Source organism: Phascolarctos cinereus, unplaced genomic scaffold (assembly GCF_003287225.1).
Source record: "Phascolarctos cinereus isolate Bilbo 61053 unplaced genomic scaffold, phaCin_HiC Scaffold_1;HRSCAF=81, whole genome shotgun sequence".
NCBI lineage: Eukaryota > Metazoa > Chordata > Mammalia > Diprotodontia > Phascolarctidae > Phascolarctos > Phascolarctos cinereus.
Window position 1 is genome coordinate 212,797,274 of NW_027555514.1, and position 16,275 is coordinate 212,813,548.

The 16,275-nt window shown below is 40.0% G+C and overlaps 1 protein-coding gene across 4 annotated transcripts in view; it reads left to right on the plus strand.

Annotated features, from left to right (window-relative positions):
• Window positions 1-752: 752 nt before the first annotated feature.
• ATF1 (activating transcription factor 1) overlaps window positions 753-16,275 on the plus strand; it is a 42,611-nt gene continuing 27,088 nt past the window's right edge. For 2 of the 4 annotated variants that reach the window (XM_020966163.2, XM_020966165.2), the window contains exons 1-2: window positions 1,003-1,347; window positions 7,943-8,041. In XM_020966163.2, coding sequence (XP_020821822.1) covers window positions 7,949-8,041 — 93 coding nt within the window. In that variant the 5' untranslated portion in view covers window positions 1,003-1,347; window positions 7,943-7,948. Of the gene's footprint in view, window positions 775-1,002; window positions 1,348-7,942; window positions 8,042-16,275 lie in introns of those variants that run through there. The other 2 variants (XM_078156844.1, XM_020966164.2) reach the window with 2 other exon arrangements.

The following is a 16,275-nucleotide window of genomic DNA, read 5'->3' on the forward strand; positions in this document are numbered from 1 at the left end:
GCCTTTATATCTAAATTATGGACCCATTTTGACTTTATTTTGGTACATGGTGTAAGATTTTGGTCTATCTCTAGTTTCTGCCATACTCCTTTCCAGTTTTCCTCAAATAGTGAGTTCTTATCCCAGAAGCTGAAGTCTTTGGGTTTATCAAACACTAGATTACTATTGTCATTGAGTACTGTGTCTTGTGTACCTAACCTATTCCACCGATCCACCACTCTTATTTCTTAGCCAGTACCAAATAGTTTTGATGATTCTGCTTTATAATACAATTTAAGATCTGGAAGAGCTAGGCCACCTTCCCTAACATTTCTTTTCATTAGTTCCCCTGATGTTCTCGACCTTTTGTTCTTCCAAGTGAATCTTATTATTCATTTTAGCTCTATAAAATAATTTTTTGGTAGTTTGGTATGACACTGAATAAGTAATTTGTCATTTTTATTATATTAGCTCAGCCTACCCATGAGCAACTGACGGTTTTCAAATTATTTTGATTTAACTTTGTGTGAAAAGTGTTTTGTAATTGTGTTCATATAGCTCCTGGCTGAAACCTTTACTTTAAAAGTGCAGAATGAAGTGTGTATCTACATTCACAGCGGGAGTTGTCAACGCTAATGAAATCACCGGCGGATTTAAAAAAAAAAAAGCATCAGTGATTGAATTATTTCGGGTGGGGGTGGAGAGAGGAGGGGGTGGGTTACAGACAGGAAGCACCACCGAGGCGCCACCTGGCCGAGCTCAGCTCCGTCTGAGGATGCAGCGCAGGAAGGACGGGTAGGTACTTAGGTTACACGGCGTGGGGGGGTGGGGAGTTGGGGGTCAAGCACTGAGCCCCAAGGCCACGGCCAAGAACTGCGAAACCGCAGAGAAAGGCACTCCCCCACCGCCTAGCCGCTCAGCCTTCCTCTGAATTTCTCCTCCCGATTCCAGCGCGCTCACACAGTCCGACGCCCGACGTCGCCAGGTCACGCGGACGGCGTGGTGACGTCGGACGGCGGCTCGCAAGGGGAAAAAATTTTGTCCCCTCCCCCTCCTCCTGGCTCCCCCAGCTTCGGGCCCCGAGTGGACTATGCCGCCCCCGTCGTCTGCCCGAACCGCGGTGGAGACGTTGACGGCCGGGGCTTAGCCCGGCGGCCACCGCGGCGGCGGCCCCCAGTTCCAATTCCGCCCCGTCTCCGCCCGGAGGGAGGTCGCCGGGGGGAGGGGCACGAACCGACCGGCCCGGGCCGCCGGGGGGAGGGCGGCGGAAGGCGGGCGCTAGGGAGACCCGGGCTCGGAACTTGATTCTCGGAGGAGGGGAAGTTCCCGCCCAGGGAACCCGAGCGGCGACGTCGGGAGTGGCCTCAGGTGAGTGACCCAGGCGGAGGAGGGCCGGGCCGGACCGGGGGAGCCGCCTGCGCGCTCCCCGGCGGGCTGGGGGACGTGGGCGCCACAGCGGGCGGAGCCCCAGGGGAGGGAGACGCGGGGCCCGGTCCGCGAGTGACCCCTCCCCGCTGGGGCGGGATGGGCCGGCCACCCCCCCCCACGCCGTGCCCTCCCTCCGGCCCTGGGGCGACAGCTGCCACCCGCGGCTTAGCCCCGCGTTCCTGGCTGGTCCGGAAGCGCTGGTGTGTAGCGCTTTCAGGCTTTGCAAAGCGCTTTACTCATACTATCGCATTGATTCTCGCTACAACACGGGGGGTGGGGGCAGGGTCTATTGTTACCTCCTTTATACGCCTGAGGAAACTGAGACAAACCGGAGTGGGTTAAGGGACTTGCCCAGACTTAAAAAACTAGGAAGGAGGATGAATTTAAAGTCTGAGGTTGGATTTGAACTCTAGTCTCCCCCACCTCCCCTACTGCGCCACCTAACGGCCCGTACTGGTTACCAGTCTGATTTTTGGTGGTGATAGTGATGATAGCTAGTATTTTATTTATATGTGTGTATGTATATACATGCACAGACAGACATGCCTACACAATACACATAAGTGTATATATGTTACTATTGCATAGTATTCTATAGTATAGTAATATATCGATGTAAGTAATTAACGCTTAGCACTTTAAAGTTTGCATTTCCATCACATTTGATAACTCAGTGCAACCCATTATTATAGCCGTCTTTATCTGTGTGGCCATCATAATGCCCCATTTTACAGATGAGGAAAGGGAGAGAAATTGACTTGCCCGGGAGTCACAGAGCCCTGAAGACAGGAGTCGAATACAACTCCTGGTCAAACTCACCATCTGCTTATGTTCTGTAAGTGATGGAACTTATGGTGCCTGGTTGCCTGAACTCCACAGTGGCATTTTACCATTATACAAAATTAAAGATGATGATGATGATGACTGCTGACGCTAAATAATAAATAACCTGAGATGCTATCTCTTTGAGGATAATGACTGAAATGCTCCTAAAAGCTAATGGCTCTGTGATCTCATCCCCGTAGATACAGCCACCCATTATGCAAATTAGATGGAGATCAAAACCCATCCCGCCGAGGCCGGTGCTGTGAGAATTTTGTTCTTGACCCCTCCATAAATTCTCCAGTGGGAGTTCTCTCAGAGACCCTAGGTGGGAGAATTTTCCCCAAGTTCTGATCTTGCAGGGATGCTAATAAATCCCTATAGAGAAGTCTGTAAACAAAGGTTTTGCTGACCTCATTTCCCCAGCTAGTGTAGTAATGATGTAGTGATATTTCGCAGTCATATGATGCATTTCCTGCGAAGTAGCTGGAGGTATGCCTGTCACACTAGATTGGAGTGCTGGATTTGAGGCCATTGTTTTTCTTTTGGCTCTAATGGGAAGTTGGAGTAGATGACCTATAAGCTTCCTTTCAGGTTTAAAGCTATGCTTTTTAAATTTTCTACAGAGCTTGCCACAATTTATATATCTTGTTATATTTTTAAAATACAAACTACTTTCAACACCAGTTTGAAGTACTTAGTAGTTCTCTTCACTTAACAATAATTAATGCCTGTGTTGACCAAATATGTTAGGTTTTTATGTCATTTCGTAAGGGCAAGGTTTTTTAGGGACCTTCAACTTTTTTCATAATTGTTTTATGGAACATGATTTGATCAACAGCACAAAAATAAACTTCTAAAATAACAATGGGTGTGATGAACAGTAAGTACTTAAGAAAATATTGGGTTTGCCACTCAGTGGAACCCAGTTATTTTACTTACACTTTTGCGGATTCACAAAACTGTATGACACCTTAAATTTTATAGAAGGGGAAAGGCTCTGACTAGCAACAAACATTTATTAAGCACCTCTGATGTGCCAGGCACTATTTTAGATCCTGAGGACATAAAGACAAAAACACAAAACTGCTTATTTTCTGGAAGTTTACGTTCAATGGGGAGATTACATATGTATGAATATATAAAGAATAAATGCAAAAGGTGTTTTTGGTGTGTCACTGAAGGATTAAGTGGTTACCTACAATAACATTTTTAATTTATTCCTTCAGTTGCCTCAGGCTCATGACTAATCAGGAGTCTATATAAATGACCCTTACCACCATTGATCTGGCTATATAGTCAGATTGAATGCTGATCCTCATTTGTGAAAAAAGTCTTACCTTTGAGTTCAGGACTTGACTAGTATGTTGTGTAATGGTGGTTGCTCTGGAACAGAGGTTCCCAAAGTTTTTTGGCCTACTGTCCCCTTTTTAAAAAAAAATTACTCAGGGCCCCCCTGGAAATCTATTTTCTTTAACATTTGGGGTTTTTTTTTGTTTTGTTTTGGTTTTTTTGGAAATTTGGGTCATTTAAAAATATATAATTTTTTTTAAATGACACATCTTAAATTTAATAATTTATTGTATATTTGTGGGGTTTTTCCTACATTGAAATTTTGATGATGTAATATTGGGTCATGTAACCATAAGAGTATCAAATTATAAACAAGTCATTACAAGCACATATTCCTGCCAGTGCGTGCTGGACTTCTACAACAATTCCAGACAGGCTCACCTGCCAACACTTGCTTGTTAAGACCTGTTGGTGAACTTGACCACTGATCGGTTATGATTTGCGTTTTGTGTTGTGTGTTTATTTGGAAAATAATGTAATCACCACAACTTAACTGTTACACAACAGATGAAACATGTATGAACAGTTTTTCGAAATTTTCTTCTCTTTCCTTATGCTTCCACCTCCCCCTCTTTTTTTTTATTTTGTTTTGTTTTGTTTGTTTTTAATTCAGTTAACTGCTGGAGCAGTTGACCAGTATGGGAACCTCTTCAACTCTAAAAGCTTCTTCTGTTCTTGGAATTGCTAGCTCTGCCCCATTGTTTGTGATTGTATCATCCTGGGCCAGTCAATTAACTACTGAATGCCTTGGGCAGCTCTCTAAGACTCAGGTACCTAGAAGGTATTTCTGGGCATTTGGTAGAGAAGTTACTCACTGGGGCTCTATACCCATCAGAAAGAAAGAAAAAAACTACAAACACATCTCTACTCAGTTATTTCCAAAGTAGCTCTGCTTAATTTACTATCTTTTAGGTAATTTATAAACATTAGCAATTTTGTTAAATCGGAAAATTGCTCTTTGTTGTCTTTTTATATCTTTCCGTACTCTAGAATAATATGATTTTTCATTCTGGAAGGGATTTTAAGAGATCACCTAGTCCAGTAATGTCGCTTTGCAGATAAAGAAATTCAATGCTGAATAGGTCAAATGGCTTACCAATTGACACATATTAGTTACTCATGTTACATTAAGGGATTCAGTGTTCACACAGACTCAGTCTTGATCTTGGGAGGGTCTGACGGTAAAACAGCCTCTTTGGCTTGTTAATAGTGCTTGCAGTTTCTAAAGCTTAGGTATCTTGTATCTAGACCAAGTTTCCCCAAAATTGGGTAGCAGAGTTCTTTCCTACAGAGGTAGTCAGTGTAAAATGCAGGTACCAGGTTAGGAATAGTTTTTTATTTCTTCCATCGCAGAAATTGCAGACTACACAAAGGACTCCTGGGAACACGGAGAGAAACAAAATACTCAAATAGCCCATTAAAAACCCTTTGTGGGACTGCTGAACAAATATGTCCCATTTACCTTGTACCTGTACTTCCTGAGCATCTCATAGAATTGTCAGGTAGAGTTGGTGAGTTCTTGATCATGGTGTGGCTTTAGTCTTCCAGCTATAGGATTTAATACTGGACATCCTAGTCTCTTCTGAGAAGCATGCTTTTAAGGAAATGCTTTCTCAAACTCAGGATTTTATCAACTTGTCAAGACTGTCAGATAAACTTGAGACAGGGTAACCTGTCTCCCAGTCTGAGGAAGCATCTTACTATTTGCTGACCTGCACTCAGAAAAGGAAACAAAAAAATGGAAGAATGCGGCAAATTGAGAGGTCTAGGAACTGTATTTCAGGCATACTTGGACAAGCATATGTCTCCCATTGCCATGTGTTTCTGCTGTGTGTCACCATTATTGCTGTGATGATGATGATGATGATAATGGGGCGGGTGGGCTGGCAGAGAAATCCCTCCACTCACTCCTTCCTGATCTAGCCCTCTGCATATGTTGCATACTTTCTATACTTTCATAAGAAGTTTCTCTTGACGTTTCTTATGTTTCCACAGAGCACGTATAAAGCCTGGCATTTATTTCAGTGCCTTCCCACTTTGTTTTTTTGGCTTTGTTTTTGGTTTTTGGTGAGGCAGTTAGAGTCAAGTGACTTGCCCAGGGTCACACAGCTAGTGTCATGTGTCTGAGGTCAGATTTGATCTCAGGTCCTCCTGACTCCAAGGCCTGAGCTCTATCTGCTGTGCCACCTAGGTGCCCCTGATGACCTATTTTTGATTTTCAGTCTGTGAGAATCTTTTGCTTAATGTAACAGCCAGACTATTCCTTATAGCTACTCATCAGGTTGGATAGTATTTCAAGAGTTTCTCAGCATTCTTTAATTATGGCACTTTGTGTTTGTTCTGCCCACTATGCTTGTGGTTACCCTACTTCAACTTTCCATCAGTGGCTGCTTAGATGTGCTCTTTAGGTCTTCCTCTCTCCCTCTCTCTATTCCTTCCTTCCTTTTTGCCTCCCTCCCATTTTTCCTCTTCCCTTTCTCACCTGGGCTGGAAGCATAGCATCTACTTATGAGCCTGATTTCATTGCTGATTGTCGTGGAAACTTTGCTTTGTTTCTGAATTGGGTGGGTTCTCCACCTCTTAGAGAGTCTTGTGTCGCCCTACGCTCAGGGCCTCACCATAATGAGGCAGGACTTAATGGGGATGACTGGTTGGCCTTTTTAGCCCAGTTGCATCTCAGAACTTCAAGTGATCTACAGCCTTCCCCGGTAGTAGAGATTACAGGTGTGTGCTACCACACTGGCCAGTCTACTTTATATTTCAAGAAAATTTCTCTGTTGAACAAGTATTCTGCATAGTCTCTCAAATGGTATATTAAGCTTACTTATATATAAAAGGTTGAGGTTAAAAAGTAAAAGAATAGGAGAAAATGTAGGCATGCCCCATACCATTGACATCATTATTTTAAAATGCTGTAATAATATTCTATAGCAATTGTAGATTTTGCAAAGCACTTCCCCTGTCTAGCCCATGTTAGAGCAAGTATTTTTTTCCTCCATTTTAGGAAACTGAGGCTCAGAGAAGTTAATTGACTTGCCCATGGTTATTAAGGTGAAGATTTTTTTTAATATAGAAAATTAGCTGCCTCGTATTCCTTTGGACAGTCGTTAAGCGTTGAAAACACCATTTGCTGATATATAAGAATATTTCTGTAGTCTTATCTGCTGCTTGTTGGTCCAGTTTTCCACTAAAAGAAGTGTTACTTGATTTCCTTAGGACAGGAAAAAAGTCAGTGAGTCACAATGAACAAGAAAAGTAATTTCAAGTCATAGTGTTAAAACGTTTTATCTTGCAAGGCCCAATCTACTGTGACTTTTTTTTTTAATTTGCTTTGGTTCAAATTCTGACTGTCTTCTGAAACAGATAATTTTAAAAACTGGTCTATTATCAGTGAAAAAAATGTGAAAATACCTTGCCTATGCATTTTTTCTGTTTGAATGTATTGAATTGTAGATATAGATGTTAAAATTGTATCATTTAATATGTCTTGTGTTTGTTACTTTTTAAACATTAAAATGTTTGGTTAGAAATACTATCTTCCATGTAACTGTTGGTAATAAATTCCTGTATTTATGTTCCCTTAAAGAAATGGACTAAAGGACTTTACACTATCTTTACTGTAATTGAACCGGTGATGAGTATATAGATAAACAGTGCATATTTGTGAAGTGCTTAGCACAGTGCCTGGCACATAGTAGGTACTTAGAAATGCTTGTTCCCTTCCTTCCCTTCCCCTTTTTACTCTTCCTTTTCTAAACTCCCTCAAGAACCTGCCCTGTTCATTCTGCACCCTTCACCTCCCTTCCCCCAATCCCCCACCCCCAGCCTTCTTGCTTCATAGTTCCTTATTGACACTTTTTGATTCTTTCATGCTGCTTTATTCTTTTCGATTCTGTTCCAAACCACACAACTCTCAACTGATCCATCTGTCTGGAATGGTGAGCTCCCTTCTGATGAGAGGAGTATTGAGACAGCAAAATGTGCTTCTCTCAACTTTGGCCTGAGAAATGTCCATATATTATAAAGTACAAATATAATAATTCTTTAGCCTAGAAAATGGAAAGTCTGTGTCCTCACTCAGCTATGTAGTATTGTATTCTTTAAATGGAATCAGCTTTAGGAAAGTTTTTTGCAGGTTATCTCAAACATTTTTAGGGGTAACAGTTTGGAATCGTTCATATTTTTGCCGTTTATTAAGCATTCTTAATAAATCTCTGTAACAAAAGTTAAGGTTGGGAGCAGTTTTTGAAACTGTAGATATGGGTGCTGTAAATAGCCTGAAAAGGCCACGTTTCCTGACATATTTGAAGAAGAATAACATCCAAAGACTAACATTTTAACCAAATTTTTTTTCTTATAGTTGATTATGGAAGATTCCCACAAAAGTAACAGTTCAGAGACAGCACCACAACCAGGTACAACAGTACAGGGTGCTCATATCTCTCAAATTGCTCAACAGGTAAAGCATGGGTCAGTTTCTATAATTTTGAAATGATTAAGAATATACTGTATTTAGATTAATCCACTGGGCCAAATTTTAAAGTACTAGTGATTAAAAAGACCACCAACACGTAGGACTGTATGAAATGTTAAGATTTCATGAGAGTGGATTTGCACTTAATCACATCAGGAAAACTGTACTTTTATAAGGAAAAAAATTCTTTTTTAGTGTAATATATAGTCTTCACAGTCTAGAGACAAACTTCATTTTTAAGACATACAAATCAGTAATTTGGGTGTGGTTTTTTTTTCATATTTTTGCAGTCACTTAAGAAAAATGAGTTGAGTTGAAAAAAATTTTTATCTCTCTCCTTATTATAGCATTTTCATTTCCAAATATATCAGTTCTCTATTCATAGAAACGTAATTGCAAAAAAGAAAAAGAAAGGGGAGTGGGGTAGCAGTTCAGCAAAAAGTAACCAAAACGTCAACTCAGTAAAACAGTATATTCAATATTCTATACCTCTGCAAAGAAGGAAGGGAGGTTTGGCTGTTGATTTACCAAATTTAATTGAAGCAGATATTTCATAACATCTTTGTAAACTAATCAGCTCTGTAGTTCAGCTGGTTTATCATGGATGCTTGTTGATTTTTTTCCTTACATTATTCAAAGGATGATGACCATTATACCAAGTCAGTAAGTATTTACATTGTTTTTACCTAACAGACTGATTAGTGCATTCTGGATATTTTTCTTGAACAAATTATTTTAACATGGGCATATCTGTAATTTTTACCTTTTAAAGTCTCAGATGACTGTAGCATAAATTCCTTGCATGGCTATAATTTAAAGCATTTATTATACAACAACCCTGTGAAGTAGGAAGTATAAGTATTATTATTCCTGTTTTAGTGTATGTGAAGACTCAACTCCATCCCAGGTCTTCTGACTCCTAGGTATGCTGCTTCCTCAGGCTGCAATGATGCTCCTGTGATGAACAGAGCAGGGAGGATTCTGGGTGACTGAATGAAAGTGACGTTTGCTTTAGTTGCCATCCACTCATCTCTTTGTTTAAATGTGTTTCAGTTTCTTCAGTACCATTTTCATCTTCCTCTCTATTTACTAAACACTTATAACTCATGTAACTTTGCCTAATGGGCATCCACATGACCATTCAGTACTTCTTCTAATTTCCTATCTTTACATCTTCTCAGAAGCATTGGTTTTCCCTGACTTCATCTCTGTCTTCCCCAGGGTTTACATAGCCAGTATATGACAGAAACAGGATTTGAACCCAGGTCTTTCCAACTTTAGGGCTGGCTCTCTATTCACTGTTATATTGCCTCTCAGTTATTTAAAATTAAAACATTCCAACCTGGAAAAGGTTAGGAAAGCACATTTAACCCCAGTATGACAATTCCTACAGAAGGTTAGCCCCTGTAAATAAATTATCACAACAAGGAATCCAAAAAGACTGTCTTAGTCAGCAAATACTTGACTTGTTTGGCAAACAAAGAGATAGGGCAGCCACGGGCAAAACTGGTGTAGAATATAACCTTGTTTACACAGTCATACGGAGAAGAATTGTAAAGGTTATGGGCAGTATTGCCTAATAAAACAGTAAGAAGTCATGTAAAGAGGGTGAGGGAAAAGAAGAATCTTGGTGAGAGACCTAACTACATGAACACACACCAAAGGCATCTGATGGTGAAACTGAAATAAGGACAACCTAAAGGTTAGAAATAAAAAAGATCTATGATGTTTGTTATAACAAATTGTTTGTATTATTGGTGACAATGGGGTCACCACCTTAAGGTTCAGAGGTTGGAAAGGGCAGTGGTGAGTCAGGCATTTATTAAGTCCCTACTATGTGCCAGGCACTGTGGTAATCTATGGGGCAAAACCAAAACATCCTGCTCTCAAAGAAGCTCTCAGTCCAATGAGAGAGACAACATGCAAACTACTTTGTACAAACAGACTTTATAGAGGATAAATTGGAGGTAATCAACAGGGGGAAGGCAAACATCAAGAGAAAGCAAGAAAGGCTTCCTGTGGAAGGTGAAGTTTTAGCTGGGAGCTGAAGGAAGCCGAGCAAGGCAGAGATGAGGAGGGGCAGCATTCTAGGCATGGGGACAGTAAGTGAAAATGCCCAGAACTGACAGGAGGAGTGGCAGAGGAGTAGGTATCACTGAATACATAGAAGTGCTTTAAAAGGGGAGATGTGTGAGGTATAAGAAGATTGGAAAGGTAAATGGGGATGGGAGGAGGAGAGACGGGTTACAAAAGGGAAACAAAAGTAGAAAAAGCAACGGGGCTAAACCAAATATGCACAGAGGAGGTCCTTGACGTACTTGAGGTTGTTAAAGAGTTGATTCCCAAAGTGCACGTAGGAGAGAAAGGTACCAAAGACATGGAAAAAGTCTTGAAACTTATTCCTGCCCCGTTAAGAAAGGGGTGACAGAAGGAACATCAGTAACTACTGACTCACCCGTGTTTACTTTCCTACAATCTTTTGAAGATCTGCACACTGAGAGTGTCTTTGATGAGGGTGTGTTAGAGAGCAGCAAACAAGATCTCACCCGAAGTTTTCCACAGTTGACCCACAGCTTTACCAGCACGCAGTGAAATGAAAGATTTGGAGACTACAGTATGCCAGTAGAAGCTTACTGTCTGTTAACTAGGAAAGGGCATTAGATTCAGTAGAGTCGCAAAGCAACTTACTGTTATTTATTTGATCTATCAAAATGCTACCTTCAAGGCTCTCTTCCAACAAGCTGTCTCCCATGCATGTCAAAATTATATAAGATTTCTTTAAAAGTAAGGTAATAGAGATAACCCTCTTGTCATTAATAGCAAGTAAAACATAAAAGTATATAAAGTATAAAACAGAGACATTCTTGCCAAAGGTGTTTTGCATTCTAGGGATATCTGGTATGTAGTCAAGTTAAAAAGGAATTCCCAACAGATGGTGAAGTACTCTAGTTTTTCTTATTGTGGACAATAAGTGTGACAATATCAAGTCTCATAACATTCCAGAGCCTCCCATAGTCCCTCAGAAGAGTTTGGCCAATTATATGTGCCTGTTTTCCAAATGATGATGTGTAATTGAATTAGATGATCTATAAAACTCATCCACTGATTAACTGTATCTGTCTAGAAGACCATCTGTTAAAGGGTACAAGAAAAGTTTGGAGTAAATAGTCCAAAGGAAAAAAATAATTTTCTTTACCACCAGAAGAAGCAATTGTTAAAAGCAGAATTATCACTTTCTTATTGTATAACTGGTATGTATAAAGTGTTTTAGAGTTTACAAAGCATTTTCTTCACAACAAACCTATCAGGTAGCTATACTATTAATCTCCATTTTACAGATGAGGAAACTGAGACTCAGAGAGAATAATCGACTTGCTCATTCAGGATCACACCATTAGTGTCAGAATGAAATATGAGCACAGGTCTCTGATTCTAAACCAGTCCTTTTTCCACTCTATCATACATCCTTTTTGAATCCAGGCATTTAAGATGATTTCTATTATTTTCCTGATTGATAATCTTTAAAAGCTTGTTATTAAACCCAGCTTTAAATGGTTCATCCTTAAGCTTGGATAATATTATTGTTGACATTATGAATGATTGTCAGATTCCCAAGTATGGCAAAATCTTTCCTTTCCAAGTAATTCTGAATTAGACAATCAGATAAGGCATACTTTCTGAGATATCAATGTAAATGTGAGATAACTCCAAGACTTAAAGCCTGATAGAGGTGCTGTGAGCTAAAGGGAAATGACAGGAAGGAATTCTCAGAATGGATTTGTTTGATTAGACCTTAATTAGCTGGCAATGGATTTTACACTAAAATTCCATTGTACTACAGTAACACTTGCTAACCTGATAACCCTGTCTGCTGAGCTGAAGTGGATGGGGTGACAGGTTGGAGGGAGAGATGTGGACTTGTGGCCTCTAGGTCCTCAAGTATAGCCCTTTGACTCAAAGGACCTGGAAGGCCACATGTGGCTTAGAGGCCACAGGTTCCCCACCCGTGGGAGAGAAGAACACTGTGCTTCTGGAAAAGCTAAAGAGGGTAGGGGAAAGTCCAGGATTCATGGGTACATTCTCTATTCTTTGTAAATTTATGAGCACTGCCAAGCCTTGCTTATGCATGCTGTCTCCAGTCTTCCCAGGCCCTACTTTCATCTGCTCATGCCTGCCATGAAGAATGCTTCCCAAGGCCTCACAGGACACCAACACTGCCCGCGCAAGCTTGAAGGCTGATCTTAACCTCTAATAAACTGTCTTCGCCAGCAGATCTCTTCCTATCCACTCATACTCTAGCTGAACTCATTCCCCAATAGTTAACATATTCTTAACATATTCTCACCCTCTCCTGCTCTTCCTCTTATAGCGATACTGCCCCTGTGGAATAACAAACTCTTCTTTCCAACTCTATGTGCCTACTCAGTCATTCCTGTCCATCTCAGCCCACCTCTGTGTCCTACTACAAATCTTTCCACCCCTTCCACTGTGCCCTCTAGAAAGCTTGCTCCATAATTAACAAACTTCCTCTCAAACCTTTTTCTAATACCCATTGGCTTCCTTCTAATGACATTGCATCCCAGGTTATCCTTGCCACATTGGATGTTTTTTCTCTTATACCTCCTAACTCATTGGTTAGGGTGGGAAAGTTGGAGTATACCTTGTTCTCCCTTGCCACTTTGGGCCTCTCCTACTATTGTCATGCAGCAGCTTCTCATTTGAGATTTGTGCTATCCAGATTTGTCAGTCATTTCATATTCTGCTGGTTATTATCTGCTGACTCCCTTGGACATTCTTCCTCCTTTCTCAGTGAATTTAGTCCTTGCCTTGTTCTCCTTTTCCACCCAAAATGCTGCTGTCAGAATAGGAAGCTTAAACACATATGTTAATGATCCTTCAGATGCCCTAACTTCCCTGTTCCTCAGTCTCCTCAACTTCTGTGACCTGTTATTCCTCTACTACAGCTACTCCTCAGCTACACACAGAAATGGTCATATTTATGAAAATAAATTTAAAAACAGTGTATTCTGAACTTAAACACAAAATAAGAACATTTCCATATACAGAGCTGAAAAAAGAAGATTACACATGCAGCACAAAGTACAGTTTGTTTCTCTTTCCCAAGTATGCCACAAATTCAGGATTTTATATTCAGAGCTGACCTTGTCTGTGCATCTTACTGATCTTCCTTATGTTTTCTTCTATTATGTATTTCCTAAAATGCCTCAGTGGTCCTTTTTAAAATTTTGGTGACCTTAACTCCTCCTTCCCCACCTCCCTCAATCCTCCATTTCCCCAAATTGAAAAAAACAAAACCCAATATCAAATATCCAGAGTCAAGCAAAACAAATCCCCACATTGGCCATGTCTGAAAATTTATATTTAATTCTGCTCCTCGAGTTTATCCCCTGTCAGGAGGTAGAATACATATTTTATCACTGGTCCTCTGTAATCCTAGTTGGTTATTATATAGAATTCAGGGCTTCTTAAACTTTTTCCGCTTGTGACCCCTTCAGCACTTATTAAATATTATTTGTTTTTCTTTACTATGTTATTACATAAATTATTTTTCCTGTTCTGCCCACTTAACTTTGCATCAGCTCATATAAATCTCCCAGGGTTGTCTGAAACCATACATTTTATCACAGTGTAATAATACTCCATTACTCACATCCCATAATTTGTTCATATGTTCCCCAGGTGTTGGAAACCACCTTAGTTTCTTTTGCTTATACAGAAATGTGCTATAAATATTTTTGTACACATGGGTCTTTCCTCTCTGTGATATTCTTGGGGTAAAGGTTTAACAGTGATATCACTAAGCCAGAGGAAATGCACAGATTGACCTCTTTAGTATGATCCCCAGTTGCTTTCCAGAATAGCTGAACCAATTCACAGCCTTATCAGCAGGGCAAACTGTGCCACTTTTCTTATAACCCCTACACAGTTGTCATTTTTGCCAGTCTAATGGGTATGGAATGGAACTTTTGAGTAGTTTCAATTTGATTTTCTCTAATTACAATGATTTGGAGTACTTTTTCATGTGTCTTTTGGTAACTTGGATTTGTTTCTTTGATAATTGCCTGTTTATATCCTTTGTCTATTAGGGAATGACTCTGCATATATTTAAATCTTGCATGAGACCATTATCAGAGAAACTTATTATAAATATTCTTTACTATTTAACTGTTTAAATACTCCTTTTGCTGCATTTATCTTCTGTCAGTGTCTCTATACCTTGTCCATACCCTGTCCATAGTTGTGATAGATATTTCCTTCCTTGCTTTTCTGCTTTTTTGATTTATTTGAAATGTGTCTTAGTGTGTAGTGTGAGATGTTGGTCTCAAATTAACTTTTGCCAGAGTGGTTTTCAGTTTTCCCAGCGGTTTTTTTTTCCAAATAGGAGTGTTTACTCCAGTAGATGGGGGTCTTTTTGGTTTATTGAACACTATGGTACTTTGTTAAATTTACTTCTCTGTTTTATGTACCTAACCTTTTCCATTGATCAATTCTTCTACTCTTGAATCAATACTGAATAGTTTTGATGATTCTTGCATTTTAGTATGGTTTGAAATGTGGTACTGTTAGACCCCCTTTCATTCTGTTTTTAAAAAAATTATTTTCATTGAGATTCTTGATCTTTGAATGAATCATTCAGAAAAAAATTTATTAGGGACTTACAATATGCCAGGTATTATAATAAGCTCTGAGGTTACAAAGAAAGGCAAAAATAGCCTCTTTTTTTTTAAGAGGGTAAGATAAAAGGAAGTAGAAGCACAATTGTAGATGGCCTTCTTAAAGACTTTTTAGCCACAAGAGAAAGGCAAGATAAAGGACAATAGCGAGCAGGGATGGATGGATCAAATGAGGGTGGTTTTTTTTTTTAAGGATGGGAGAGACATAGCATGTGTTTAGCCATAGGGAAACAGCCAGCCAGTAGACCTAGAGCGAAAATATGGGGTAATAGAGAGGACAGTCCCCTGGAGAAGACAGGATGAAATGGGATCATGCGTGTATGTAGAGGGCTTTGCCTTGTCAAGAAGTGCTATTTCATAAGACAAAGTGAAGGAGGAGATAGTGGTGGATAATATTTAAGTGATATGAGATGAGGAGGGGAGAAAAGGGAGCTCTTGGCCTCAGTTTTTTCAGTGAAATATGAGGTAATGTTCTCAGATGAGGGAGTGTTGGGGTTTGGAATGTTATGAGAGATTTGATGAGAGATGAAATGATTTGGAAGAATTGCTGTGGTGACTGGGATGGTGAATCAATAAGAAGTTTAAAAAAAAAGTATTGTCTTGCTGAAGTGAACTCCAGGTTGAGACTATGTAGCATAAATTTGTAATGGAACTGGTCAGCAATCCTTTGATTTTATTAGTACAAGAATAGCAGATAATAGGAGTATTCTGAGGTTGGAGCTTGGCATGGCTTGGCATGATTAGCAATAGGATAAGGGGGCAAGGGATTTGAAAGCAAATGATAGTCTAGAGTTGAATTGATTCACCAAGGGGTCAGGTTAGGGAAAGAAGGAGATAAAATTCTCCTTCAGGGAGGAAGTACCCTAGGAAAGAATCATGGGTTGGAGGGATTGAGGTTCATAATTAGGATGAAGAGTAGGATTAGGGAGAGAGAACTATAGAATAATAAAAGATAATTAGATAAATGAATTTCACAGTTAATCGACATGGAAGTAGAATACTTGTAGGTAAGGGCAAGATCAAGGAAGGGTATGACCGTTTCTGAGTATAGCTAAGGTCATGGAAAATAAGTAAATTGAGGAATTGAGAAGTTTGGATATTTGAGAGTATCAGTATGTATGTTGAAGCCCCCTATTTTGAGGGCTAGAAATGGGGAGAAGAGACTGAGCCAGACACTGAACTCATTGAGGAAGGAGGAAAGTGTCCTAAAGGTTGGTAGATAATAGCTTCCAGAGTATCCATTAGGTGATCGATATGGATCGAATGAACCTTGTCTGGATGTGGCAGTAGGGAGCAAGGAGTATCATTCTGACTGTGCTATCATGACCACCAGGTAAGAGGAGGTGTGATTGGAAGTGCAACCAGAACTGGAAAGGATGGCCAGGGAAGCTATGTCATTGAAAGGGAGCCAGGTCTCTGTGAATGCAAGAAATTGGAGGTAATATGAAAGAAAGTTACTTTACTAAGGAGCAGGCATTTCAGAGAGTGAAGTGGAAGGGTTGAATAGAACTGGAGTGTTTGTTG